This window comes from Engystomops pustulosus, chromosome 7 (genome assembly GCF_040894005.1).
Source record: "Engystomops pustulosus chromosome 7, aEngPut4.maternal, whole genome shotgun sequence".
NCBI classification, from domain to species: domain Eukaryota; kingdom Metazoa; phylum Chordata; class Amphibia; order Anura; family Leptodactylidae; genus Engystomops; species Engystomops pustulosus.
The window spans coordinates 38,464,645-38,489,661 of NC_092417.1; the positions used below are offsets into that span (position 1 = coordinate 38,464,645).

Genomic DNA, 25,017 nt, shown 5'->3' on the forward strand with positions numbered 1-25,017 from the left:
TGTGTTTATAATAGCAGGAGAAGAAGAAGAAGAGTCTCTTTGTCATAATTTAGATCCTATGACCACAAATGTGATTATTTGCTGCACAAAGCTAGGTAAATCTGTCCCTGTCCCCAATGGGGCTCACAATCTAAGCAACCTAACAGTATGTTTTGGAGTGTGGGAGGAAACCGGAGGACCCGGAGGAAACCCACGCAAACATGAAGAGAACATACAAACTCTTTGCAGATGTTGATCTGGGTGGGACTAGAACCCAGGACACCAGCGCTGCAAGGCAGAAGTGCTACTCATTCAACCACTCTGCCGCCCTGACGACACGACAAGTGTGGTTTCTGCACGAGCTATGAAGTCTGTTGTGAAGCTGCCCTATATATATCAAACATGAAATAACCCATGACAGAGCGTTTCTTGAACAAAGTCCCTTCTGCGTTTTTCGGTTCATTTTTTAAATAAAAGAAAAGAATTATAATTTAACCCATTCCTGCACCCTGACATAACTGTATATCATAAGATGTGGGTAGTCACCACACCGTGACATACAATTACATCATAGCAATCGCCCAGGATCAGAAGCCGGGATCCCGCAGTAACAGCTGGGGTCACGATATTCACGATCCTGGCTGTTTAACCCTATAGACACCGCATTCATGGTGACTGTACTGTGTATAGAGCCGGGTGCACACACATCGTGTGAAAGGAGCCTAATCCTGAGTTCTTCCATTCAGGTCAATAAAGAATGAAAGTGGTAAGAAGAATGATAGAGATGAACGATTCCCAGTAGCAATAAAATCCTGTCGCTTCTGGCAAGCACAAGGTATAATAATAAAATAATAAATAACACTATTTCCAATAAGCAATAAAAGATATGATAAGAGACTAGATAAAGCATAATCAACTATAATATACCACTAGGAAGTCAGGAGTGCACAAACCATCACTGGGGGAAATGTACTTAGCAAAATTTCCCTGAATTCTGACAATACTGCGCCAAAAGTGGACGGAGCCAGAAGACGACAGCTCCATCCATTGCATTGTGGTCGTGTAGGCTTACTGCAGCTCCCATCTGATTCTGAAGTAACCTGTAACCATTGCTACACTATGGACCAACTTCTGGCTCTATTCCATAGTATAGCGGGGACTGCCTAGTGTAGGACTATGGACATGTTTTCCCAGTTATTTATTACAATTTCTTAGGAAACCACACCTATGATGAGAATAGAGTACTGACTGTACACAGTGTATTCAAGTCATTGAAATTAGACTAGTGGTCAGCCCCGAATATTTTCGGTGCTCCCAGCGCTCCATTCAGGAAGGCGATGGACACGGGACGATAGACCTCTCTTGTCAACATAATGTAGGAGCCTATCAAGTATTTAGGACATGTCCTCGGGTTATATTCTAAAAAATTATGATGGGACAACCCTTATAACATAGTTTACCAGGAAACCCATTTAAAAGTAGAACTTATCTATTTCAATGCTGGAAAGTCCCTCACAGGTAAAATCTCTTATTGTATGGTTGCCATGGGGAAATTGTTTATACATAAACCAGAAATACCAGTGTTTCCTTCTTCCTTACTTTCATACAGAAAGTGAATATAGGGCTTGTTACAACATAAAGAAGAGCTCAATATCTCCATACAGTTTCCTAATCCTGGATTTTAGCTTAAAGGAAATCCATCAGGATAAACCAGGGACACTTTACTCATAGATCCAGGTAACTGTAGTAATCTACTTATATTTGTTAACCCTCCTTCCTACTAAAATCAACTTTTAATATTATTCTAATGAGCCTGAAGTGCTTTGGGGACATTACCAAAGCCCCTCCATGCTGAAGCTAACATGCTGTTACACAGGGGAACTTACCCTCTGCTCCCTCAGCACTTCCCCCTCCCTCTTCCTGATGTAATTTCAGACAGTGAGAGGTGGGAAAGTGCTCCTGCACAGTGTAACAGGCCGTGAAGCTACAGCACAGAGGGGCTCTGACAACACCCCCACAGAATGCTTCTGGCTTCTTAGCATAATTTTACAATTTGATTTTAGAAGGAAGGAGGCCATGGATAACAAATATAAGAAGATGACCACAGTCACAATGCCTGGATCTATAAGTAATGGCACTGGTTTGTATATAATTAATTCTAAAACTACACCCTTTCCCCTAAAATAATTAAAATAATCCAATTATATATAATTATGTAAATAAAGTAACAGATGCTGATGTAAAATTCTTGGTTCCCCCTATAACATAATGACGCTGTCTCATCTCTTCTTGCCCAATGAGGTAGAGAAGGGAGGTGGTATATAGCTACTATTAGATGTAAGAGGCGCCTATAGAAAACGCTATGTAGTTTGGCGCTAAATTACATTGAGGGGTGAACAAGTGTTTCCTATGTGCATTTTGAAGAAGGTTAAGTTTTCACCAAAATGTCACACTTTTTACTGTTTTCGCCTGTATCAACAAAAAAAAAATTAACTGGACACAACATTTATCAGAGAGACCGGATCATTGTAATATATTGACACGGAATTGGGACCCAATTCACACCCTTAAAAGAAACCCTTTAAAACGTTCTCTATATTTTAACATCTTCCTTATGACATGTTGTTATTTGTTTTTTAAAAAAAAAAGATTTCTAGCAGATTACTAATAATAAGCCCTTAATAATATTCTGATGCTATGACTGTAAAAGATGGAAGGAAACTTGAATGACACATTTATTAGTAACAGGACAATAGATAAGTTACATAATAGTGAAACACGTTAGTAAATCATCGCGTGCAGGGATTCCCTTGGTTGACTTTTACGTCAAGGGTTTAGTAACATGGGCTGGGACTCCTGTACAGAATTATCATGTGTGACGCGTGTCAACGAGTGCACGAGGAAGAAAGAACGCTTACGCACAACCCCATGGAACTTCGCTCAGACACCGTCTGTTACCAAAGTAACGGAACCTCTGCATAACATAAACTCACTTGTGCAAAGGTGAGCAGGAAGAACAGGATACAACAAGTGCCCGCTCAGCAATAGCGCACACCAGTCTGAGTGCTGAGAATACTCGCCCCGTCTGATTGTTCTATCTTACATTAAGTATATGTTAGTGGTCATACATAGGCAAGCAGTGTAAAAGATATGCAATGCCTATATGAGGCATAAGCGCAGACTATGTATCAGCAATGCATCACGCTTTGTAAGGTGTAGAGTCCTCATATTCATAAGTAGCAACCTCCATCCTTAAAGGGGTGTTCCCATTTCATCAAATAAAGGTTATTGTTTGAATAATTAAAAGTTATACTATTTTCCAATATACTTCCTGTATCAATTCCTCACTGTTTTCTAGATCTCTGCTTACTGTCCTTCTATAGAAAGCTTCATTGCACGGCTTGTTAGCACTCACATGTCTGATTACTCTCTATGATATTAACGAGCCGCGACACCTTTGCGACCATGGTCAGATTTCTGTCCACTGGAAGTAAGAAGCTTCCTATAGAAGGACAGCAAGCAGAGATCTGGAAAACAGCAAGGAATTTATACAGAAAGTATATTGAAAAATTGTATAACTTTTCATCATTCAAACAATAAAATTAATTTGGGAATACCCCTTTGACTCCTGACAGGTTTCTTCCTACGTGCACCAATAGGTAGAAATCTGTCAAGCAGTGTCCAGTGAGTGTAAACTCGATATTAAATTCATTGGATTATCCTGTTTTTTTTAAAAAAACAAACAGGGGGGAGTTTTATTGTGCTCTGGTGAATGATCATATCCTCCCCCCAAGTGTTGGATACATCAAAGGGATTAGGCATCCTGATGTATTTGGCGGGAAAAACTACTCCAGGTACAAGCTGCAGTAGTTTTGCTCCAAAAACATGCAAACATTTATTGTGAACTATCTAGAATAGTCTTGGTAGTGCGCAGGTGCCCTGCACCACTCCACCACTGGCTGTGTCCCACTTCATGTCCTGTTGGCGTAGAGCTGGTGTAAAGAGATAATAATCGCAGTTGCTGGTAGTCTGCAAGGCATTGCAATTATTCAAAACAAATGGCGTGCATTTAACAGGGGTTTTTGTCGCAAGCGATCGGATTTTGGCGCATCGGCGCCGGCTTTCATTCAACACAAATCGGGGGGCGGATTCAGACAATGCGCCGGATTTAACATAGCAAATTGTGTCGCAAGTCATCCACCGGGAAGAAGAAGGTGAACTCCGGCAGACCCTCAGCAGGGAAGCGACACATGCAGGATCTCCGGCGCATGATGTTGGTGAATAGCGCCGGACTTCATCTTCATCGGACCGTCTGGATCAGGGATAGCGACAGGACCGGGCAAGTAAATGTTCCCCAATGTTTCTAGGCAAAATATTATTGCTGATTGGCAGCAATAAACGAATGTTTATCTACTTAGTTACCCCTTAATAAAGCCTATTTATATAAAGCCTTTTTATCCCAAAATTGGTTATCAACTATTGGTTTTAGAGTTTAAATATGTGTATTGTGTAATTGGAATTTGTGTTACCATGTGATTCAGTGAAATATTCAATACTTACAGGAGTTGACAGCGGATTATTTCTGGTGAGATAGGCAACATTCAGGCCATCCACCACAATGTCATACGGTGGTCGCGAATCCACAAATTTCAGAAACGTCTGCAGTTCCTACAAAGACCAAAAACAAGATTACAATTACATGTGACAATATCATTCATTGCTTTCCCTGAAATCACAGGTGTCAGACACTTTTCATAGCATTATGTGTGGGAACATAACAGTAATAGTCAAGGAGTACAACAAAGAATTAAAAAAAAATAAGAAAATCAACTTACTCATAGATCTAGGCACATGGTAATCATCTTATTTTGGTTATCCATGGCCTCCTTCCTTATAAAATCAACTTTTAAAATAATAAAAATATGCTAATAAGCCAAAAGGGCTCTAGGGGCTTTACCAGAGCCCCTCAGTGCTGCAGAAGCACAGGCTGTTAAAAATGAGCAAACCATGTCTCCCCCTCCCCTCTCTGCCTGTGTAATCTAGCAGCAGCAGAAAGAACAGGGGAAGGGGAAACCAGTTCTGCTCATTGTAACAGCCTGTGAAGGAACAGATTCCCAACTGTAGACAGTGCTGTTTTGTTGTGGTTGCATCTCTTTAGTACAGTGTAGGGAACGGTTTTGTCCTAGTGAGAGACTTTTGACTAGGGTCAAGGGGTAAGAGTTGAATGAAAGAGAAGCAGGGAGACATATAAAGAAACAATCTTTGTTCATATAGCATCATATTCCGCAACACTGCTGCTTCTGCTTGTAGTGAGTGTTTTATCTAACCCTAGTGCCGAATTATGATCTACATCGTTCAGCACAGTTGAGGTAAATCCGCAATGTTGCTTCTGCTACTGAGGGGGGATCTATAGAAAGTGGGGCAGCGGCTTTGGTTCCTTTTGTGTTCAGTGTGTGGAAGAAATTATAATCTAATGCATAAGCTTAGGGAAAACCAGCTAAATAAGGGTAAACCCTCATCTTCATGGTCTTATCTAGTGTTATTGTACACCCACATAATCGCTAATTCTCACAGGTCACCTAAAAGTACAGGAACAACAAAAATTTCCAGCTTTAGAATATTAACAGCCCAATTACAACAATTACAGCGCGGGCCCCCCACCAATCAGCTATAATCCGAATGTCGAAAACTCCTTTAGGATTCAGTTGAAGCCTTTCACTTTCCCATTGTTAACCCAGATGTAGGTAAATAAGGAAACACACTTCAGCAATAAAGCTCATGAACTAATATGGACCCAAAACTTGATGCTGCAGCAATTTTTATATCAAAAGCATCTATAGAGCGAATGTGCAGGTCTAAGAACTGACCCGGAGACGACAATGCACTGGTTTCGGCATAGGATTTAAAATACCACAACTACGGTATTTGGATTTCAACCTACATTTTAAAAAAAAAATCTATAATTTGCTCTTTTTTCATATAGGAGCAAAAAAACTGATGGGGCACACAGGCCCCTATGGCAGATCATGACCAGTCACGAGATTCGGCATATAACCACAGCACTACCGCTCCTGTGTATGTGGGCTAACAACCCACATTTTACAAGACACTTAAACTATATACATCACTAGGTACTCTTCTATTTTTCCTAATATTTTATTCATTATTTAGCAGTTTATGGTTCATCACTGAGTCACTTTATAGTATAATATGATCACAATCATCTGCTGCATGGAAATAACACAGTAGATAAAGGCCAAGGCTATACGGTAAAGCCGCCTTTATGCTGCATTGCAGAGACCAACCAAGTCAGATATTCTACTCATTCTATTGTTGCAGATATTGGGGCACATTTACTAAAGGTCCGTCGGACGCATTTCCATTGGGTTTGGTAATTTTTTTCAGATTGGCGCTGAATTTCCCTGGGTTTTTGGCGCACGCGATCGGATTGTGGCGTATCGGCGGCGGCGTGCATGCGATGCAAATCGGGGGTGTGGACGTCCCGACTCATTCGGACAAACCGCGGAATTTAAAAACCAAATTGCGTCGCAAGATCAGAACTCACATGCACCGGGAAGAAGAAGGTGAACTCCGGCGGACCTGAGCGGGGGAAGCGACACATGCAGGATATCGGGCGCACAATCTTAGTGAATAGCGGCAGAGTTCATCCTCGTCGGACAATGGACCTCGGGGATCGCACCAGGACCGGGTAAGTAAATGTGCCCCATTGTGTTCTGATACACAGCACAAGAATTGGTTAACCTGCTTTCCCTCAGCTATCTCTTCCTATTAGTTCTATATGGAAAACAAGACTAAAGTATGGAAATAAATGATAGGGATACTAAGAGCGTGATGTCACTGTGTTATGTCTCAGAGCTACTATCTATACCTTTTTGTCACCTTGAACAATATTACAACAATAGGTTTTAGGTATGACAACGCTTTATACAGTAGATGGATGCACTTCAGGGGTAAATTGACGATCATAATTGTCAAACACAATACTTAAAGTACGCGTCTGCAAACAAGACTTACTTAATCAGTCAACTGAACATAAAATAGTAAAAATGACACCAAAAACATCTATTTTCTAATATGGAAGAAGGAAATGTCTGAGAATATATCTGAGAATTTCAGAAAAAGTACAGAGTAGCATCTGCAAAGCGCAAACCTACGTAAGGCTAGAAATAAGAAAAATGTAGAACAAAGTGTAAATGCCCTGCAGCCGAACAGAACTGGCACAAAGAGAGTCACTACACCGGTTCCCTGTAGTCTATTCAGAGTAAAACGCGTGGGGATTCCCCGATATCTGGGCTCACATCTCATCGGGTGTGGTTGTATAAGGAACATGTACTGTGCTACAAATTCTGGTAATCTCCCAGATGCTCAGCAACCAGAATAATAAACAAGGCGCTGACACCATTATTAACTCATTAATTACGTAACGATTTTGGAGAAATCACTAGAAGCTGCTTTCACTCGTGTGACCATGTGTCACCGTCCTGATCACAGCAATGATTGGTAGTAACAATCACTGGGGTCACATTAGACACAATTGGGTACCTTTCATACCAATGGGGGCTGCTTCAGTAATAAGTAATTTCTGCAAACAAAGTTTCCGAAATCCCCCGCACCTAAATTTAGTTACGGGAATATTCATTAAAATTTGTACCAAATCCATAGGAAAGAACGGATATGCAGCAGATCAAAATTTACAGATCAATGTTCACTTCTCTGCAAAGATTGTGTGAGATTGGGAAAAATTTCATGCACTTTGCTTGTACTCTAAAATGGTTTTCCCACTAAGGCAAGTTAGACCCCATCCACGGGATACGGCCAAACATGCTGATCAGTGGGGGTCTCAGTGCTGAGACCCCTGCAGATCGCGAGAAGAAGGGGTCAGACCGACGCCTCGCCATTCCTCAGACTAATGGAGAAGACGGCCGCGTTCTGCTCCATTAATCTCTATGAAGCTTATGCAGATTGCCGAGCGCGGCGGATCCATAAATCTCGCGATCTGCAGTGGTCTCAGCACGGAGACCCCCAACGATCAGAAAGCACCTATCCCATGGATAGAGCCCAACTCGCCTTCGTGGGAAAACCCCTTGAATAAGCTTTGGATTTTTACACGCAATCTGCGGCATTCATGTTTTATCCGTGTAATGTGCCCAATCTGTTAACAGATTACGCATGTGGAAATTTTCCCCACACAAATTCTATAGGGCTCCAATCTCCTTAAAGGGGTATTCCTTTCTTGGCATTCACTTGTAACCCTTTCAGGACTAAGCCCTTCTTTGTTTTTGCGTTTCTGTTTTTAACTCCTCTCATTTAAAAAGCAATACCTTTTAAAATTTTCACGCACCGACCGGCCATCTGGCAACACTATAAGGTGCCGCAGTCAGCACTTAACAGTCATGTAACTGACATCTGCATTGTATTTAGAGACCTCAGCCCGTGAGCATTCTCCATACACCCCTCAGCAGAACGTTTTAGTTAATCCAATATAAACATTGCAAGTTACAAGTTATTAAAAAAAAATTTTCTGAACTGGGCTACAGTTCAGGAAGATAATTAGCCATACATGTGGCCATGTTGTCCGTTACAACCAAGATAGCTGTCCTTGGATACGACCACCACCTGAACTCTGGGCATGAAGCCTTGCCTGGCCACCTTGATTCAGCATTCACTACCACAGGACGGCTGTGGGACATGCAGTAACTCCTGGAACGTTTCATAGGAAGAAAAACTATTTGTTTTTTTGTGCACTCACTTCAACATTTGTCATATCCAAGGACAACAATCTTGTTTCTAAGAGTCAATATAGCTAGGTTTATTGAAAATTATCTTCACACAAGTAGATTGTTGTTAAGAACATGCAATTGAAGAAATCTATGTATATCACAAATTAATTAAATGTAAATACCCAGATGGGAAATAATGCGTTTCTTAAAAAGATAATCCTCATTGTGTAAAACAATAAAAGAATAATTATTCTTATTAGCGTTATATTCTGTTCTTAGAGCTCCTATGCACCAGTCTCCATCACCAGTCATATAACATATCCGATATATGATATGTGCTCATAGTGGGGAAAACCCCTTTGAAGGAAATCTACCATGAAAATCAAGCATGATTACCGTATTTTCCGGACTATAAGGCGCACTTAAAAGCCTTGGATTTCCTTGGAAATCCAAAGTGCGCCTTATAGTCCGGTGCGCCCTATGTATGGCACAGGGCAGCGGACCATACTTACATAGGTCCCCGCTACCGGAGACCGGAGACAGCAGATCTCCAGCGGGAACTGCAGACCACGCGGCATGAACAACTTCTGCCGCGTGGTCTGCAGTTCCCGCTGGAGATCTGCTGTCTCCGGTAGCGGGGACCTATGTAAGTATGGTCCGCTGCCCTCCTCCACCTCCCCCTCACCTTCCCCGCGTTCCCCGTCGCCGCGTCTCGTCCCGTCGGGTCTCCGCTCCGCCCCCGGACCTCCGCCACGCCCCCGGACCCTGCGCCTTATAGTCCGATGCGCCTTATATATGGAATTATTACATATATAAGGCGCATCGGACTAATGCGCCTTATATTCCAGTGCGCCTAATGGCCCGGAAAATACGGTACAACTTTTAGATCCAGACACCATAACTGTGGTATCTTCTTATATTTGTTATCCATGGCCTTCTGCTTTCTAAAATCAACTTTAAATAATATGCTAATGAGCCAGAAGTGCTCTGGGGAAGTTAACAGAGCTGCTCCATGCTGTAGCTTCTAAGATTGCTACACTGTGCTGGAGCAATTCCCACGCCCACTGTGTGGCGAGACTCACTGCCGCTATGAGATTACAGCAACAGTACAGAAAAATCGCATCACAGCACTGGCTCAGATGTGTCGTTATTCACCATTGCGACGTCACTCCTTGGAGTTTGTTCATCTGATCCTGTGCAGTGGTTTCTACCCTTGCCTTACCCTTCATTTCAACAGGAAGTGGGAGGGGAGTGCAGAATGAGCGACGGTGTAACAGCTTGTGAAGTTGAAGCATGGAGGTATGCACAGTATGGTGTCATGATGTCAAAGCTGAAGCCACAAAACTTCTGCAAATAATGAAAAATAAGGGGTTTTGTGGCTAAAGAGAATAAATGAATGAATCTGAGATTTGAGCATCAATCTCCTGTAGAAGGCTTCTTGATGGTGTGGGGGTGCAGTCACGTATTGTGGGGATTATAAGAAAATATTTACATGGACATTGTTTTGATGGATCACTGAACTACGAGGGTAATTTTGGTATACCCAAGGTACTTTCTTGTATAATAAAGTATACAAATAGAATATCTGTAGTTTACAAAACGGGGGTGTTTCCAGAGACTCTGGAGCATCACAGGCTGTAACAATGAGCATTGCAGTTCTCCCCTCCCCCAGCACTTTCGAGTGCTGCAAGATTACACAGGCAAAGGGAGGATGGAGAGAGCAGGGGGAAGGTGAGACATGTCCTGCCCATTGTAAAAGCCAGTGAATCTGCAGCACTGAGGGGCTCTGACAAAAACCCTAAAGCCCTTCAGGTTCATTAGCATAATTTAAAAGTTGATTTTACAAAGAAGGAGGCAATGGATAAAAAACATAAGTAGATTACCACAGTCACGGTGCCTGGATCTTTGAGAAGGTGGTTTATCATCATGGATTTTGATGGTAGATTTTCTTTAAGTACAACCGCCCCCAAGCAGTAAACAAATGTAAACAAATGCAATACAATTTTTGTACATTATGCTGTTTCTGCAAAATTCCCTTCCCTTCGCTAATGCGATAATTGGTGCACATAAGCCTGTAGTTATCATCCAGATCACTACTACTGGCACCAACTTACTTATCCTCATACAGACTAAACTGGGAATATCTTGGAAATGGCATAATGTACAGAAATAATAAAAGGTATTTTGGAAATCACAGCAGATAATAACGCTTGGTGGAGGTGGTAGAGTCTCTTTAATGAGGCTATAAAAGCAGAGCCTTTCATGTATGACTCATAGCTTTGGCACATGAGGACAGGTAACCTTAGGATTCCAGGACCCGAGAGTTCAATGAAGAGAAAGACAAGGAAAAGAATGTAAACAAGAACAAACTGTTCTGATCAAATAGTGTAACGTAAGCTAAAAATTCCCTAAGTTCCTCTGCCTGTCCCTCCCAACCCCATCGAACACTTTAGTTATATAAAATAAATTGGATGAAATTGTGGAACAACAATCTAATAGATGGAAGTCTGAATGCTGGGAGCACTATCGATCCTGAGAACGAACCCTCCCCAATTACGAGAACGCTCATCCTGTTTTTACCGATTCCCGGCGCGTATCCGCCGCTCCATTCAATACTGGTTTATGAGACTTTTCTTGGCTTTTCTGCTGGTCAGATGTATCTTAGCAGTTTTTCCTTCCTAATACCGTTTTGTCTTTGGTGAATTTGCGTCTTTTATAAAACAAAAGTAACAGCCAGTTGTAAGTCTCCAAATTTCGCAGTCAATTCTAAACTAATTTCAACGCCTGGTCAGGAGCAGTCTGGTTTTCCAACTTTTCAGGGATCGCGCTGCCGGGACAATTATTTAGAAGGACATTGTTTTGCACGCGATCGGATTTTGACGCAATCGTGTCGGTTTTCAAGCGATACAATTCTTGGGGGGGTGGGGAGGGGTTGGGGGGCTGAATCGTCGGACAATCTGACGGATTCAGACAAACCGGGAAGAAGAAGGTGAACTCCGGCGGACCTGATTGGGGAGCGACACATGCAGGATATCGGGCGCACAATCTTTGTAAATCGCGGCAGAGTGCATCCTCGCCAGACATTCCGGATCAGGGATCGCGCAGGGACGGGTAACTAAATGTGCCCCACAGTGTGTGGTTGGAGCAATCAGAACTCTCACTGTCAATCACTAGGAGTCCTGTCAGGATTTATTTTAGTCCTTACTCACAAATTCTGCTCCAAATGATATCAAACTATACATCACAGAGCTCAGCTTCTCTTTTTATATCACGTTCTGCTCCTGTAACAGCTTTGCTCTAACTAGAGCAGCAATTTTATAAACCACTTGAAGAAAGAATATCTGATCTTGGCTGAAATTTTAAGTATTGCAGTTACTCTAGAATCTTGATCCTTACTAGCCGACAATTGCAATGCTTACAAAGCAAAATAAAAAAAGTAGGTGTGTACCCATAAACATGTCAAATTACAATCCATGTAGTTTTGTGTATGTCCCTTTGTACAGAGTCAGAGTTTTCATAGCCTGGAAATACCCGCTTCTTTTGTGTGAATACTCAGAATACCCGTGAGAAGGGAAGAAAACTATGTGACTACATTCGTACATTCTTTTACGTTGATTACAGAGAATTAAAAAGTCATAACCCCTCCGAGACACCAGGAAGCAGAGACCAGCAGGTTTGACAAGCGCCTCTCATTTTTGTATAGATGTCACTTCTCTTCTTCAACAGTAAACCTGCATGGCTACGGGAGATGGAAATCCCCTGCCTCTACCCCGCTGGCGCCATAACCGGACTGTAACCAAAGTGCCTTATATTGCATGCAAATCTCTTAAAGGGAACCTACCACCACAAATCTACCTATAAAGGTAGATTGGGTGGTAGGTGGATCAATGGGACGTGAGGATAGCCCTTTTAAGGGCTAATCCTCACGTCCCCGCACTTTTTTGTTAACTTTTATTAGACATTTATGAAAATGTACTTATGCGGCTACTGGGGCGTGTTGTAGCCGCATCTGAGGTTACACGAGGCGGCTACTCCACGCCCCGGTAGCCTCTTTTCCCCTCCTACTCACCCATCTTCGGTGCGCAGCTCCGCGCCCTCGTCCGGCAATCCTGCCGTCTGTGCATGCGCGGTCACTGCTCCCGAACAGGCGCGGGCCTGCTCTTCTGCCGAAGATGGGTGAGTAGGAGGGGAAAAGAGGCTACCGGGGCGTGGAGTAGCCGCCTCGTGTAACCTCAGATGCGGCTACTCCACGCCCTAGTAGCCGCATAAGTAAATTTGCATAAATGTCTAATAAAAGTTACTAAAGAAGTGCTGGGACGTGAGGATTAGCCCTTAAAAGGGCTATCCTCACGTCCTATTGATCCACCTACCACCCGATCTACCTTTATAGGTAGATTTGTGGTGGTAGGTTCCCTTTAATAATACCTGTAACAGGATGGGATCCACTAATAGCAAGTTCTTGATGTATAAGTGTTGAAAACAGAAAATACAGGTATTAGCATCAAAGTGAAGGGGATGTGGTCTGAATCCGCATGGGATATGGAATAAAACCGATCGATGAGGGTCCAACATCTCGGAGAATGGATCCTCAGTAATGGGTGGTCCCGTTCTCACCAATGGGTGGAGTGGCAGGACAAGCGGGTGTCCTGACGCTCTATTCAATAGTATGGGAGCCCATGTGTATATATTATATATACATACAGACGGTCCTCTACTTAAGAGCACTCGACTTACAGACGACCCCTAATTGCAAACTGACCTCTGGATGTTGGTAATTTACTGTACTTTGGCCTTAGGTACAATAAACAGCTATTACAGTTATCAAAAATGTCTGCAATTAAGCTTCAGCGTTAATCCTGGTTCTTATGACAATCGAACATTTTTAAAATCCAATTGTCACAGAGACCAAAAAAAATTTGGCTGGATCTACAATTATAAAATATACAGTTCTGACTTGCATACAAATTCAACTTAAGAACAAACATACAGAACCGATCTTGTACGTCACCTGGGGACCTCCTGTATGTATATATATATAAGCCCCTGCAGGTCTGGAAATAATTTCCTACATCTGGTACTAGCATCAGCTTCCTGCGGAATGGAAGATGTGTCCCTCCTGCCTGCTTTCAATCTGCAGTTTGAGGACCATTGGTGAGGGTCCTTCTAAGTATAAAATTTGGTGGGTGGTTTGGGTGGCCACGGGTCCCCTAGAATGCTTGGGCCCCTGGCTAGCACCCAAACTGCCTATATTATAATCCACTACTGGGCATGTATGATACATTTCAAATTCTTGCTTTATAGGAAAAGCTTAAAGGGGGGGGTCACGAAAATTTAATCTTGCTGATCTGTGGAGGTCCGTTGTACCCAAAATGAATTTAACATCAGATTAAGGCTCAATTCATTGTCTATATTATGTTACACATCACTCCTAGTAGTGTTCGGGTGCACAGAATGGGGAACCAGCCTATTTCAAATCAGTTGAGCAAAAATAATTTCCCCACTCCCTTTTGATGCACACTATAGATATGATGCATCAGCAATCCATTAGTGTAATGTTTTGATCCTTAAAGGATCTTCATCAGACACTACAATAGGGAATAGACATAAACACATATATAAATGGCTAGTTACACCCACATATCACCAAAAAAACAAGTTTCAAGAAAATGTAAAAATGCCTATAGTGACGGCCTACGGTGCCTAGATGAGCCCTAAAGGAGCAAACAAACAGCGATCATATATATTCATTGTCTATGGCACCGTCTTGATTACTGTGTGCAGAGCAGTAGGCAGTGGTGTAACTTGAAGCTGATGGGCCCCAGTGCAAAGCTTGTGCCAGGCCCCTGATTATAATGTATAGTTTATAGTTTCCTATGGGAAAGTAACACCTAATGGGCCTCCTAAACCTCTTGGGCCCAGTTGCGACCACACCCACTCAAGTTACGCCCCTGGCATTAGGGCACACGTGCCACCTTCTGCTCTATGCATTTGGGGGTACAATGGATCCCTTCTCTTGTGATCTGTAGGGGTTCCAACACTGGGATCCCCACCGATCAGCAAATTATCTCTTATCATATGGATAAGGAAAATGTGCCCAGGACATCCCTTTATTCCCTACTGAGAACACATGCATAGTCTTCTAACACCTCATTGTTCACATTTACACGTGGCCTCCATACAGAAGGTGTCGTGTACATTGCATTCTCTGAATTTCCCAGAATTTCTACAGTTAGTCTGCAAGAAGATCAGGAAGTAAAAACTGAAAAAAACAAAAAAAAACCTGACACTCGCGTCACCTTGTGCAGTAATATCCTGTAACCTTCCTATCTTATTATCAGTGGTCACACACAACCTCAATCCTAAACTAGAATGTCCTTGTAAATCATTTTACAATCTAAAGAATGTGCAAGAAAAACTGATGCACGCAGCTTCCGTCTCGAGGAATAGTGAGTCAGAATATGGATGCCACAAAACCGGAATTGTCAAAATAGTCGCCATCTGGAAGGTCACATGAAATGATCTGTGTGTTATCCTTCCTATGTAGTGCGTCCGTCTATTGGGCCTTCATTTATTACTGAACTGAGCAGGTGCATTAGGCTTTGTTCACATTGCAGGTTGTGTATTGCGTCTTTAAAAACCTAAATTGCTATAATTAACACTGCATTCCCATTAAAATCAATAGGAGCTGTATAAGTCAAGATGATGAGAACTCTTCCCCCCATGAATGGCAAATGTCTCAAAAATATTAAAGGAGTTTTCCCACGAATACAAGTTAGGGCCTAACTTGCTGATTGGTTGGGGCCTCAGTGATGAGACCCCCACAGATCACAAAAACGGGGGGTTCGTACCTCCATCAGACCCCTCGTCGCTCCATAAGAGTAATGGAGCAGACGGCCGTGCATGACGTTCTGCTTCATTCATCTCTATGGAGCTGACGGAGATCCTGTGGATAGGGCCTAACTTGTGTTTGTGGGGAAACCCCTCACTATGCCAAAAATCAAGAGGTTTGAAGCTCTGCATAAAAAAGTCGTATCAACCTCCTATATATATGGAGGAAGCCCTCTGAGGTAGCACCCAAATTCTATCATGTAAAATACACTATGTAGATTACATTACATGTAGTACTCATTTTTTAAAAGTGAATATTGCAGCAAAGGCTCCACCTGCAGGTAATAAGGAGTTATTACACCCACACTTCCAACTAACCAAAAGAAATGCATTTCCTTACACAATTTATTACATATCCCTGTACTGTGACATCACTGTGTGTATTATCCCAGTACTGTGACATTACTGTGTATATTATCCCTGTACTGTGACATCACGGTGTGTATTATCCTTGTACTGTGACATCACTGTGTGTATTATCCCTGTACTGTGACATCACTGTGTGTATTATCCTTGTACTGTGCCATCGCTGTGTATATTATCCCTGTACTGTGACATTACTGTGTATATTATCCCTGTACATGTATGACCCCTGTACTGTAACATCGCTGTGTGTATTACCCATGTACTGTGGCATCACTGTGTGTATTATCCCTGTACTGTGACATCACTGTGTGTATTATCCCAGTACTGTGACATTACTGTGTATATTATCCCTGTACTGTGACATCGCTGTGTGTATTATCCATGTACTGTGACATCGCTGTGTATATTATCCCAGTACTGTGACATTACTGTGTATATTATCCCTGTACATGTATGACCCCTGTACTGTAACATCGCTGTGTGTATTATTCATGTACTGTGGCATCACTGTGTGTATTATCCCTGTACTGTGACATCACTGTGTGTATTATCCCTGTACTGTGACATCACTGTGTGCATTATCTCTATCCTGTGACATCACTGTGTGTATTATCCCTGTACTGTGACATCACTGTGTGCATTATATCTATCCTGTGACATCACTGTGTGTATTATCCATGTAGAGTGACATCACTGTGTGTATTATCCCTGTACTGTGACATCACTGTGTTTATTATCCCTGTACTGTGACATCACTGTGTTTATTATCCCTGTACTGTGACATCACTGTGTGCATTATCACTATCCTGTGACATCACTGTGTGTATTATCCCTGTACTGTGACATCACTGTGTGTATTATCCCTGTACTGTGACATCACTGTGTGCATTATCTCTATCCTGTGACATCACTGTGTATTATCCATGTAGAGTAACATCACTGTGTACAGTATCCATTTACTGTGACATCACTGTGCACATTATACCACGACTGTGACATAAATGTACACATTATCCAATTACTATGACATCACAATGCATACAGATAAAGGATATTTCTACAAAACAAAAAATCTCTTGAAATATGTACATTGTTTCTGGAAAAACTATAAAGTGCCAAACACTGTGCTGTTTTTATTTCTGAGATGATATCGGATCTAGAAGACTTTCTTTAAAACTTTTACTGGTGTAACTTTTTCCCCATGATGTCAGAGGGGCATTACTGTACTAGATCCTTGTTCCAGACTTTGATAAACTCTTAAATAAAAGGACAAATCTCCAATCATGCGACTGTCTATAATTCCCTGGGCATGTCCTGGGCACATCTGACTCATTAGAGATGAGGTAATATAAATCACTATTCTAACATTGTGTCATTCACTTACATATTTACAAAAATAATGGAACGTAAAAACCTTTTATTGACTTTTGGAAATTCCCCATTCTATGAAAATAAAGGCACCGAGGCGCTGCACTCCCACTGCCATGACTGCGCTCCTAAATGTCATCAGTGCCAGGCGCCAACGCTCCTAAAATACTCCTTTATAATCACAGGCCGCCTTTTATGTGTATTATTATGGGGAAAAAAAAATGAAGCGACAACTAAAAAGTACCTATCTGCCCAGATATAAATATCCGAAAGGGATTTTCTGGAGGGAATTTTGAGGTTAACCAGCAGTCACATGCTGACCAGCGATTAAGTCTGCCCACCAAATACACTGCCCTCAAGGACTATAAAAAGATATTTACTTTCAGGCATGTTATTCGATCACACCCTTGAGGCGATGTTCAGAAATAGCTATTATTTTCATCTGCGAAGGATCTGACCCCGTGCAAGGGACCTTTCTAATATGTCCGGGCACCCAGGGAATTTCATATTCCCCTATAGCGGATGTATAGTGTTCAAATACGGCTCACATCTTCACGTATATTATATTCTTTCATCACCATTTTTTATTTTTTTTTACTATCCTAAATATGATGTGGTATCAACTTATCAGGTCACATCAAATGTTCCACATGGAGCTACATAAATGAGTAAAGGAGATAGAGGCAGTGAAAAGATGTGGGTTCTTTCAGTACGTAAAAATGAGTCATATCTTAAAAAGACATAATAGATAACAAAATTAGTGTCCTGCTTCCCACCTACTTATCAGCTACACTGCGGAGGGGAATTACTGACTGAACCAGAAGATTTTTTTTTTTGTTTCTTCAAGATAAGATCCTCCAATATACCCAAAATTGGAAAAAGGCGAGACATTAAAGGAAACCTACCATTTGATTTGATGTAGTATGAAGCAAACATCCCTTGAGAATGCTGTAGCTGCACTGATGCAGGATCATATCTTGGTTAATCCCTGGCTCCTTCAGCCATTGGTTCAGCGCTTCTCCTAGCAGGAGAGTTTTTCTCTGCAGGAGAGGATGCTGCAAACATTCCTCTCCATGCCAGACAAAATAATCAATTGCTGTGTATGAGTGATCCAGCTCAGGTTGATTAGTCATGTCTTGACTAACCTCCATTTGTAATTACAAGCTTTGTGTGTAATGTGTTTATGTCAGCCAGCCTGACCCAGCTTTCCCAAGGTCTTGAATGTTATAACTGTTTTTTCAGCAAAACCACTCAGCTCAAGGATTAACCAAGATATGATCCTGCATCAGTTTAGCTACAGCATTCTCAAAGTATGTTTGCTTCATAATCCATCAAATCAAATGGTAGGTTTTCTGATTTATTTTACAATGTATTCAAAGTGACAGCAAGAACTCGGCTCTCCCACATTCATTTCAGATTATAGATCCCAAAACTGTATTCTGCACCTGAGACGTGGGCTTACAAGGGATTTATAGAGGGGTAATATGACGAGGGGATGGGGGTGAGAAGAAGATTCTCTGGCTAATGCACAAGGAGAGAGAGAGGAGGGGAATTGCCAGTCTGAAACCGGAAGCAGAGCGGTGCTGTGCTGTGCATAGCCATACATGCAAACTGCATAGGAATTTTTTTATTGCATTGCATCCTTTTTTATTGCATTGCATTTTAGTCAAAATAGACTCAATGGACAAAGAGAAATTCGATCAGGAGGTTGGGAAATAATTTCTGCAATGTGAGTGGCACCCAACTCAATAGGCAAAAAATAAGAAAAAGGTGTACTTTGCCTTTAAAGAAATCCATCAAGATAAACCAGGGACACTTACTCATAGATCCTGGCACCGGACTGTTTTAATCTTCTTATATTTGTTATCCATGGTCTCCTTCCTTCTAAAATTAACTTTAAAAATTATGCTAAAGAGCCAGAAGGGCTCTGGGGGACAGGGGGTATTATCAGAGCCCAAACATAACTTGGCTTCAAAGACTGTTCTCCATTCCACTGTGTAAGATTACCGCGAGCTGAGATAGTACCAGCCTGTGAAGCCACAGCAGAACACCTCTGCAGAATACCTCCCAGAACACTTCTGTCTCATTAGCATAATTATAAAAGTTGATTTTAGAAGAAAGGGAGCCATGGATAAAATATGTAAGAAGATATGTAAGAAGATACCACAGTCACAGTGCCTGGATCTATGAGTATGTGTCCCTGGTTTATAATGATGGATTTTGATGTTAGATTTTCTTTAAAGGAACCACTCAAAACAATTTGGACCCATTAGGGCACATTTACTTACCCGGGGTCCGAGGAGTAAGTGCATTGTCCGACGATCATGCACTCTGGCGCGATTCGCTAAGATCATGCGCTTGATATCCTACATGTGTCGCTTCCCCGCTGAGGTCCTCTGGAGTTCACCTTCCTCTTCCTGGTGTATGTAAGTGCATTGTTTTGCGACACAACTTGTAAGTTAAATCCAGCGCCCACTCCGAATCCGTCGGACCGACGGACGGCCCCCCCAATTTCTGTCATATGAAAGCCAGCGCCGCAATCGCGTGCAACACAATCCCAGCGGAGACCCCTGTTAAATACCTGTCAAAGCTGCGCAAATCCCGAAACCAGCGAACAGTCTGACAAAAGTGCAATCCACAACCCTTAGTAAATTAGCCCCATTATTTTTAGCAAGCTCTGTGTAGTGCTGCATAATCTGTGTGCGCTATATAAATAAAGGGATTTTTATTATTATTATTATTATTATTGTAGTGTCCCAAATTGCCCTATACTGGGCCTGCAATAAAAATAAAAAATCTTTGTGCTTATCTCGATCTGGAGCTCAACCCGGCTTCCCTGCGCATGTGACATAAGGCTGAGGTGTACTATGAAAGCTTCACTGAAGCAATGCTATGGCACGGGAAGAACCAGAGATGTGTCCAATGCTCCTTATTGGACTCATCTCTAGGCAAGTATAAAGCACACAGTCAGACACACACAGGGGCTCATTTACTAAGGGTCCGCGGGACCGCAATTCCGTCGGGTTTCCCGAATATTTCCATTGTGTGCCAAATTGGCCTATTTTTATGGTGCACGCGATCGAATTGTGGCGCATCTGCGCTGGCTTGCACGCGACAGAAATCGGGGGGGCGGACGGTCGGACGGACGGTCGGACGGACGGACGGAATTGTGTCGCAAGATCAGGCACTCACATGCACCGGGAAGAAGAAGGTGAACTCCGGCGGACCTCGGTGCAGAAGCGACACGGGCGCACAATCTTAGTGTATCGCCTCGGACCCGAATCCTCGTCGGAGAACGCACCGCAGGATCGACGCGGGACCGGGTAAGTAAATCTGCCCCACAGTGTAAAATAGGGACCCTAAACCACAGGTCCATAAGGACCTGTAGTTGGTTTAGTGTCCTGTGCTGTATAAGGGATGGATTTCTACTGATAGAAAAACACTTTCACCTCAACGGCCCAATTCACATCACTGTTATGTTATCAGTTATTTTGATCCAGGTGCAAGTCTTTCCATTATACTTTAGCTGTCTATAGTCACCTCACCTGGTTTTGGCTCACAATAACTGATGCAAGTAACTGATGACATAACAGAGATGTGATGTGGCTCTTACTTGCTCTTGCAGCTGCTACCTGACATTTATATATATATATGTATATGTATAATGTATATAGCTTATGTAGGTCTTCCTGTAATATTGTTTGTGAATTGCACACCATAGAGATATTTGACAACTAAAGCCCAGTCATAGAGCAGAAGCACTTACCGCAGGGGTGGTCTTCCGATATGTATCTTCCCCCTTGATCACACTGTCAATCACGGCTTTTTTCAAGGTGTCGTATTCCTCCGGTGTCAGGTGAATGGACTCCAGCTGTTCTTTACACGCCTGACAGTGACCACTGAAGGGTTAAATCAAGACATTACTGACACAACTCAGAGAACCAGAGATAAAGGAAAACAATTCTAGCTAGAGCAGTCTAGAAAATCCACACAGATTACATATTCTATGGGTAATATAGATTTTAGGGCTTATTCAGAAGAGCAATTTTTGCAATACACAGTAATTAGATGGAGCAGCCAATGTTCTGTAAAACATCTCCAAACCTCAGATCATACAACTTCATCTGATTAATGGGATATTCCAAGAGAAATGATCATCAACAAGTCATTCATTTGAACAGCCCTATTGCCCACCACACAGGAGGCGAGTCTTACCGGTGGCCTATCTCTGGATAGATTGACAAGGTGCCCCCCGGCTACCTCTGGAGAGGGGTTAGGAGCACTTACCCACCCCTCCCTCCTGCAACCGGCAGTGTGCTGCACCCAGGTACGGCCCAGGTGAGTACACAGCCGTCTGCAAGGGGCCTTATATGCACCCATGTGTCAGATGCATTGCATTTTATTCATTAAAATTAAATTCCGGACATGTCCTGCATTACCTTAGTCTAAAAAAGCCCGTTAATAGCAGATTAGACAGAAGTTAAGATCTGGCTCTCAACAACCTGGTACTTTTCAAAGAGGAAATGCAAAATATATACAGGCAGTCCCCGGGTTACGTACAAGAAAGGGTCCAGGGGGTTTGTTCTTAAGTCGAAACTGTATATTTAATAATTGTAGATCCAGACAAAAAAAAATTTGGCCCCAGTGACAATTGGAGTTTAAACATTTTTTGATGTAATGGGATCAAGGATTATCAATAAAGCTTCATTACAGACACCTTACAGCTGATTATTACAGTCTGGGACTATAGTAACATCCAGAGAGCTTCACCAGAGGTCAGAGGGGTCTGTCTGTACTAAACTAGCTGTAGCTCCTGGAGTTGCCCGGGATAGTAAATAACTGCTCTTAGCTATAACAAAATAGAACCAACAAAAAAATAATATATATTTGTATATATATCTATGCATCTATCTCTCCTGTCTCCCACTTACTCACCCTGCCGGTCTCTCTGTCTCTCACTCACTTAGTCTTCCTGTCTGTCTCCTAGTTAGGGTACATTTACACAGCCGTATGCCCACATACCGCTGTGCGCTGGGGAGGAGGTGGCCCCTCCCCCCTCTACAGAGAAAAGCGGCGCACGACCGCACACACGTGGAAAGATAGAGCATGCTCGATATTTTATTTCCCTGCGAACGGTGCCACACACGTGTGCCACTGTGCTGCCACCGGCCCACCATTGCCGTCTATGGGGACGTATATGTACCCACAAATTTGCAGCGCACATACATCCCCACAGACGGCCGTCTGAATGTACCCTTGCTCTCCTTGCCTGTCTCTCACTCACTCTCCCTGCCTTTCTCTCTGTTTTTCACTCACTCTTTCCGTCTGTCTCTCATTTACTCTCCACATCCGTCTCTCACTCACACTCACTGGCTGTCTCACTGTCACTCACTCACACTCCCTCCCTGTCTCTTTGTCACTCACACTCCCTCCCTGTCTCTTTGTCACTCGCACTCCATGCCTGGCTCTATGTCACTAGCACTCCATGCCTGGCTCTATGTCACTCACACTCCCTGCATGTCTTTGTCTCTATCCATTTTACCTCACTCATAAACGTCTTATACTTATTGCCTATAATAACCACAATAATAACCACAATAATGATCAAAGCTCAGAGCTCATATTTATGACCTATGACAAGGTCTCCTGTATAAGGTGGAATGGTAGAATTGTTCGAGGAGGCATGATTCAGGAGCCCTGAAAGCTTTGGTAACAGAGAACTTCAGCCACATTTACATAAATATAAAAGTATTTTTTAGAAAAAAACAAGCCGTCTAATATCACTTATAAAGGTATGCCTGCAGTAAAGATTTTAGCCTCTACAAACCACAAGTGGTGCTGTGTTGAGGTTAAATGAAGTGGTTGTAATAACTTTGATTGTTATCCCCTATTATGTGAACTATCTGACCTGACTGCGGGGACCCCCACTGATCATGGAGCGTGAGTGACAGCTCACGAGTGGTAATAATGTCTAATTATTTGACAATAACAACTTTAGTAAATATACATAAGGCTGAACAGTCCATAAATTATACAGTAAGAATGTCATTATTTTAGCGCATTGCGTCCTAGAACGGCGATTTTATTGTGAAGGTTTGCATGAACGGGTTGGACAGATAATAAAAAGTGCAATGGCTGGCCTAACGTTTGCGGCCTTAAGGGTGTGTCCACATTGTGTCACACACAACTATTTTGTGCGCTGGCCACCATGCGGCAGAAATTAGGGGGCGTGCCGTCAGTCTGTCCGACTGATTCAGACAAAGCGCTGTATTTAACCTGCAAATTGTGACACAAGGCGGTAGAGTAATGACACTGAGTGCTATAGCTTGTGCATAATGTCATATATAATGCCATCGCTCATAGTGTCCAGCGTCCGCCATCTCAGTATTATCTGTCTATTGCTGTTAGGTGTAAGCACTCACACTGTTAAAGGAAACCTACCATTTAGAATGGTCGGTGTAAGCTGTAAGTACCGAGCACCAGCTCAGGGTGAGCTGGTGCCGGTACTTACTTTCGTTAGTGTTATAAACCGCGGTATCGCGGTTTTAACACATTTTAAACTTTAGAGCAGAAGAGGCTGCATTCTAAATGGTAGGTTTCCTTTAAATTACAACGTGTGCATTAATATGCAGAACAAATGTAGTGCCGACAGGGGTCCTGAATGTGTGCACTGAGACCGGGTGCCAGTGATCCCTGGTACTGTGCCCTAAAAGTCTATTATTTTAATCTGTGAGTCGCTGGAATTTTAAATACAAAGAATAAAAGTTATATTTTAACGTGCCACTTTTCCCGATCTATTCCCCCTTTTCCCCCAGAAACTTACATATGTTGCTCACATGCTCCTACGCTTTGCTCACTTCTCCTATCACATAGCAAATCTACTATGTCAATAGATAGGGGGGGAATGTAATTATCTGTCTACGCCAGAAAACTGGAGGAATATCCACCTCAAAATATGTGTGTCACATTTAATGAAGGTTTTAGACCATTCTAGGATGTTTTCCAGATTCCCCTAAAAAAAGGGGGGATGTCCGCAGTAACTAGGGGGCCTGACTTCAGTCTGTGCGACAGAAAATTCAATAAAGTGGTGAAGCAAACTACACCAACTAAAAGGAGGTGCAAAGTACGACTCCCCAGTTTTATACTGCACCAGATTAATCATCCAGCATCAGACACAATCATTAATCTGGTGCAGCAGATATATGTCTGGTTCTACTCTGCACTGGTCTAAAGACACAGAAATTAATACATCCCCCCTAGTGTTGGTAAATTCTGCCCTGTGTTAGCTGTGTGAGATAGGGCGGGACATTGCTGAGAGAGGGAAGCAGCAGGACGTGCAGAATCAGACTGAGCTGTCTGCTGCAAGAAAAGGGGTGTCACTGAGGGAGGGAAGCAGCAGGACTTGCAGAATCAGACTGAGCTGTCTGCTGTGAGAAAATTGGTGTCGCTGATAGAGGGAAACAGCAGGACTTGCAGTAACAGACTGAGCTGCCTGCTGTGAGATAGGGGGTGTCGCTGAGGGAGGGAAGCAGCAGGACATGCAGTAACAGACAGAACTGTCTGCTGTGAGATAGGGGGTGTCGCTGAGGGAGGGAAGCAGCAGGACTTACAGTAACAGACTGAGCTGTCTGCTGTGAGATAGGGGGTGTCGCTGAGGGAGGGAAGCACCAGGACT

At 42.7% G+C, this 25,017-nt stretch overlaps 1 protein-coding gene across 1 annotated transcript in view; it reads right to left on the bottom strand.

The window, feature by feature from the left end:
* The window catches only part of PRORP (protein only RNase P catalytic subunit), a 50,447-nt gene that overhangs the window by 19,311 nt on the left and 6,119 nt on the right, over window positions 1-25,017 (bottom strand). Inside the window, exons 3-4 of the mRNA XM_072115504.1 lie at window positions 21,109-21,241; window positions 4,540-4,647 (exon numbers count right to left, since the gene is read on the bottom strand). Coding sequence (XP_071971605.1) covers window positions 4,540-4,647; window positions 21,109-21,241 — 241 coding nt within the window. The remainder of the gene's footprint in view (window positions 1-4,539; window positions 4,648-21,108; window positions 21,242-25,017) is intronic.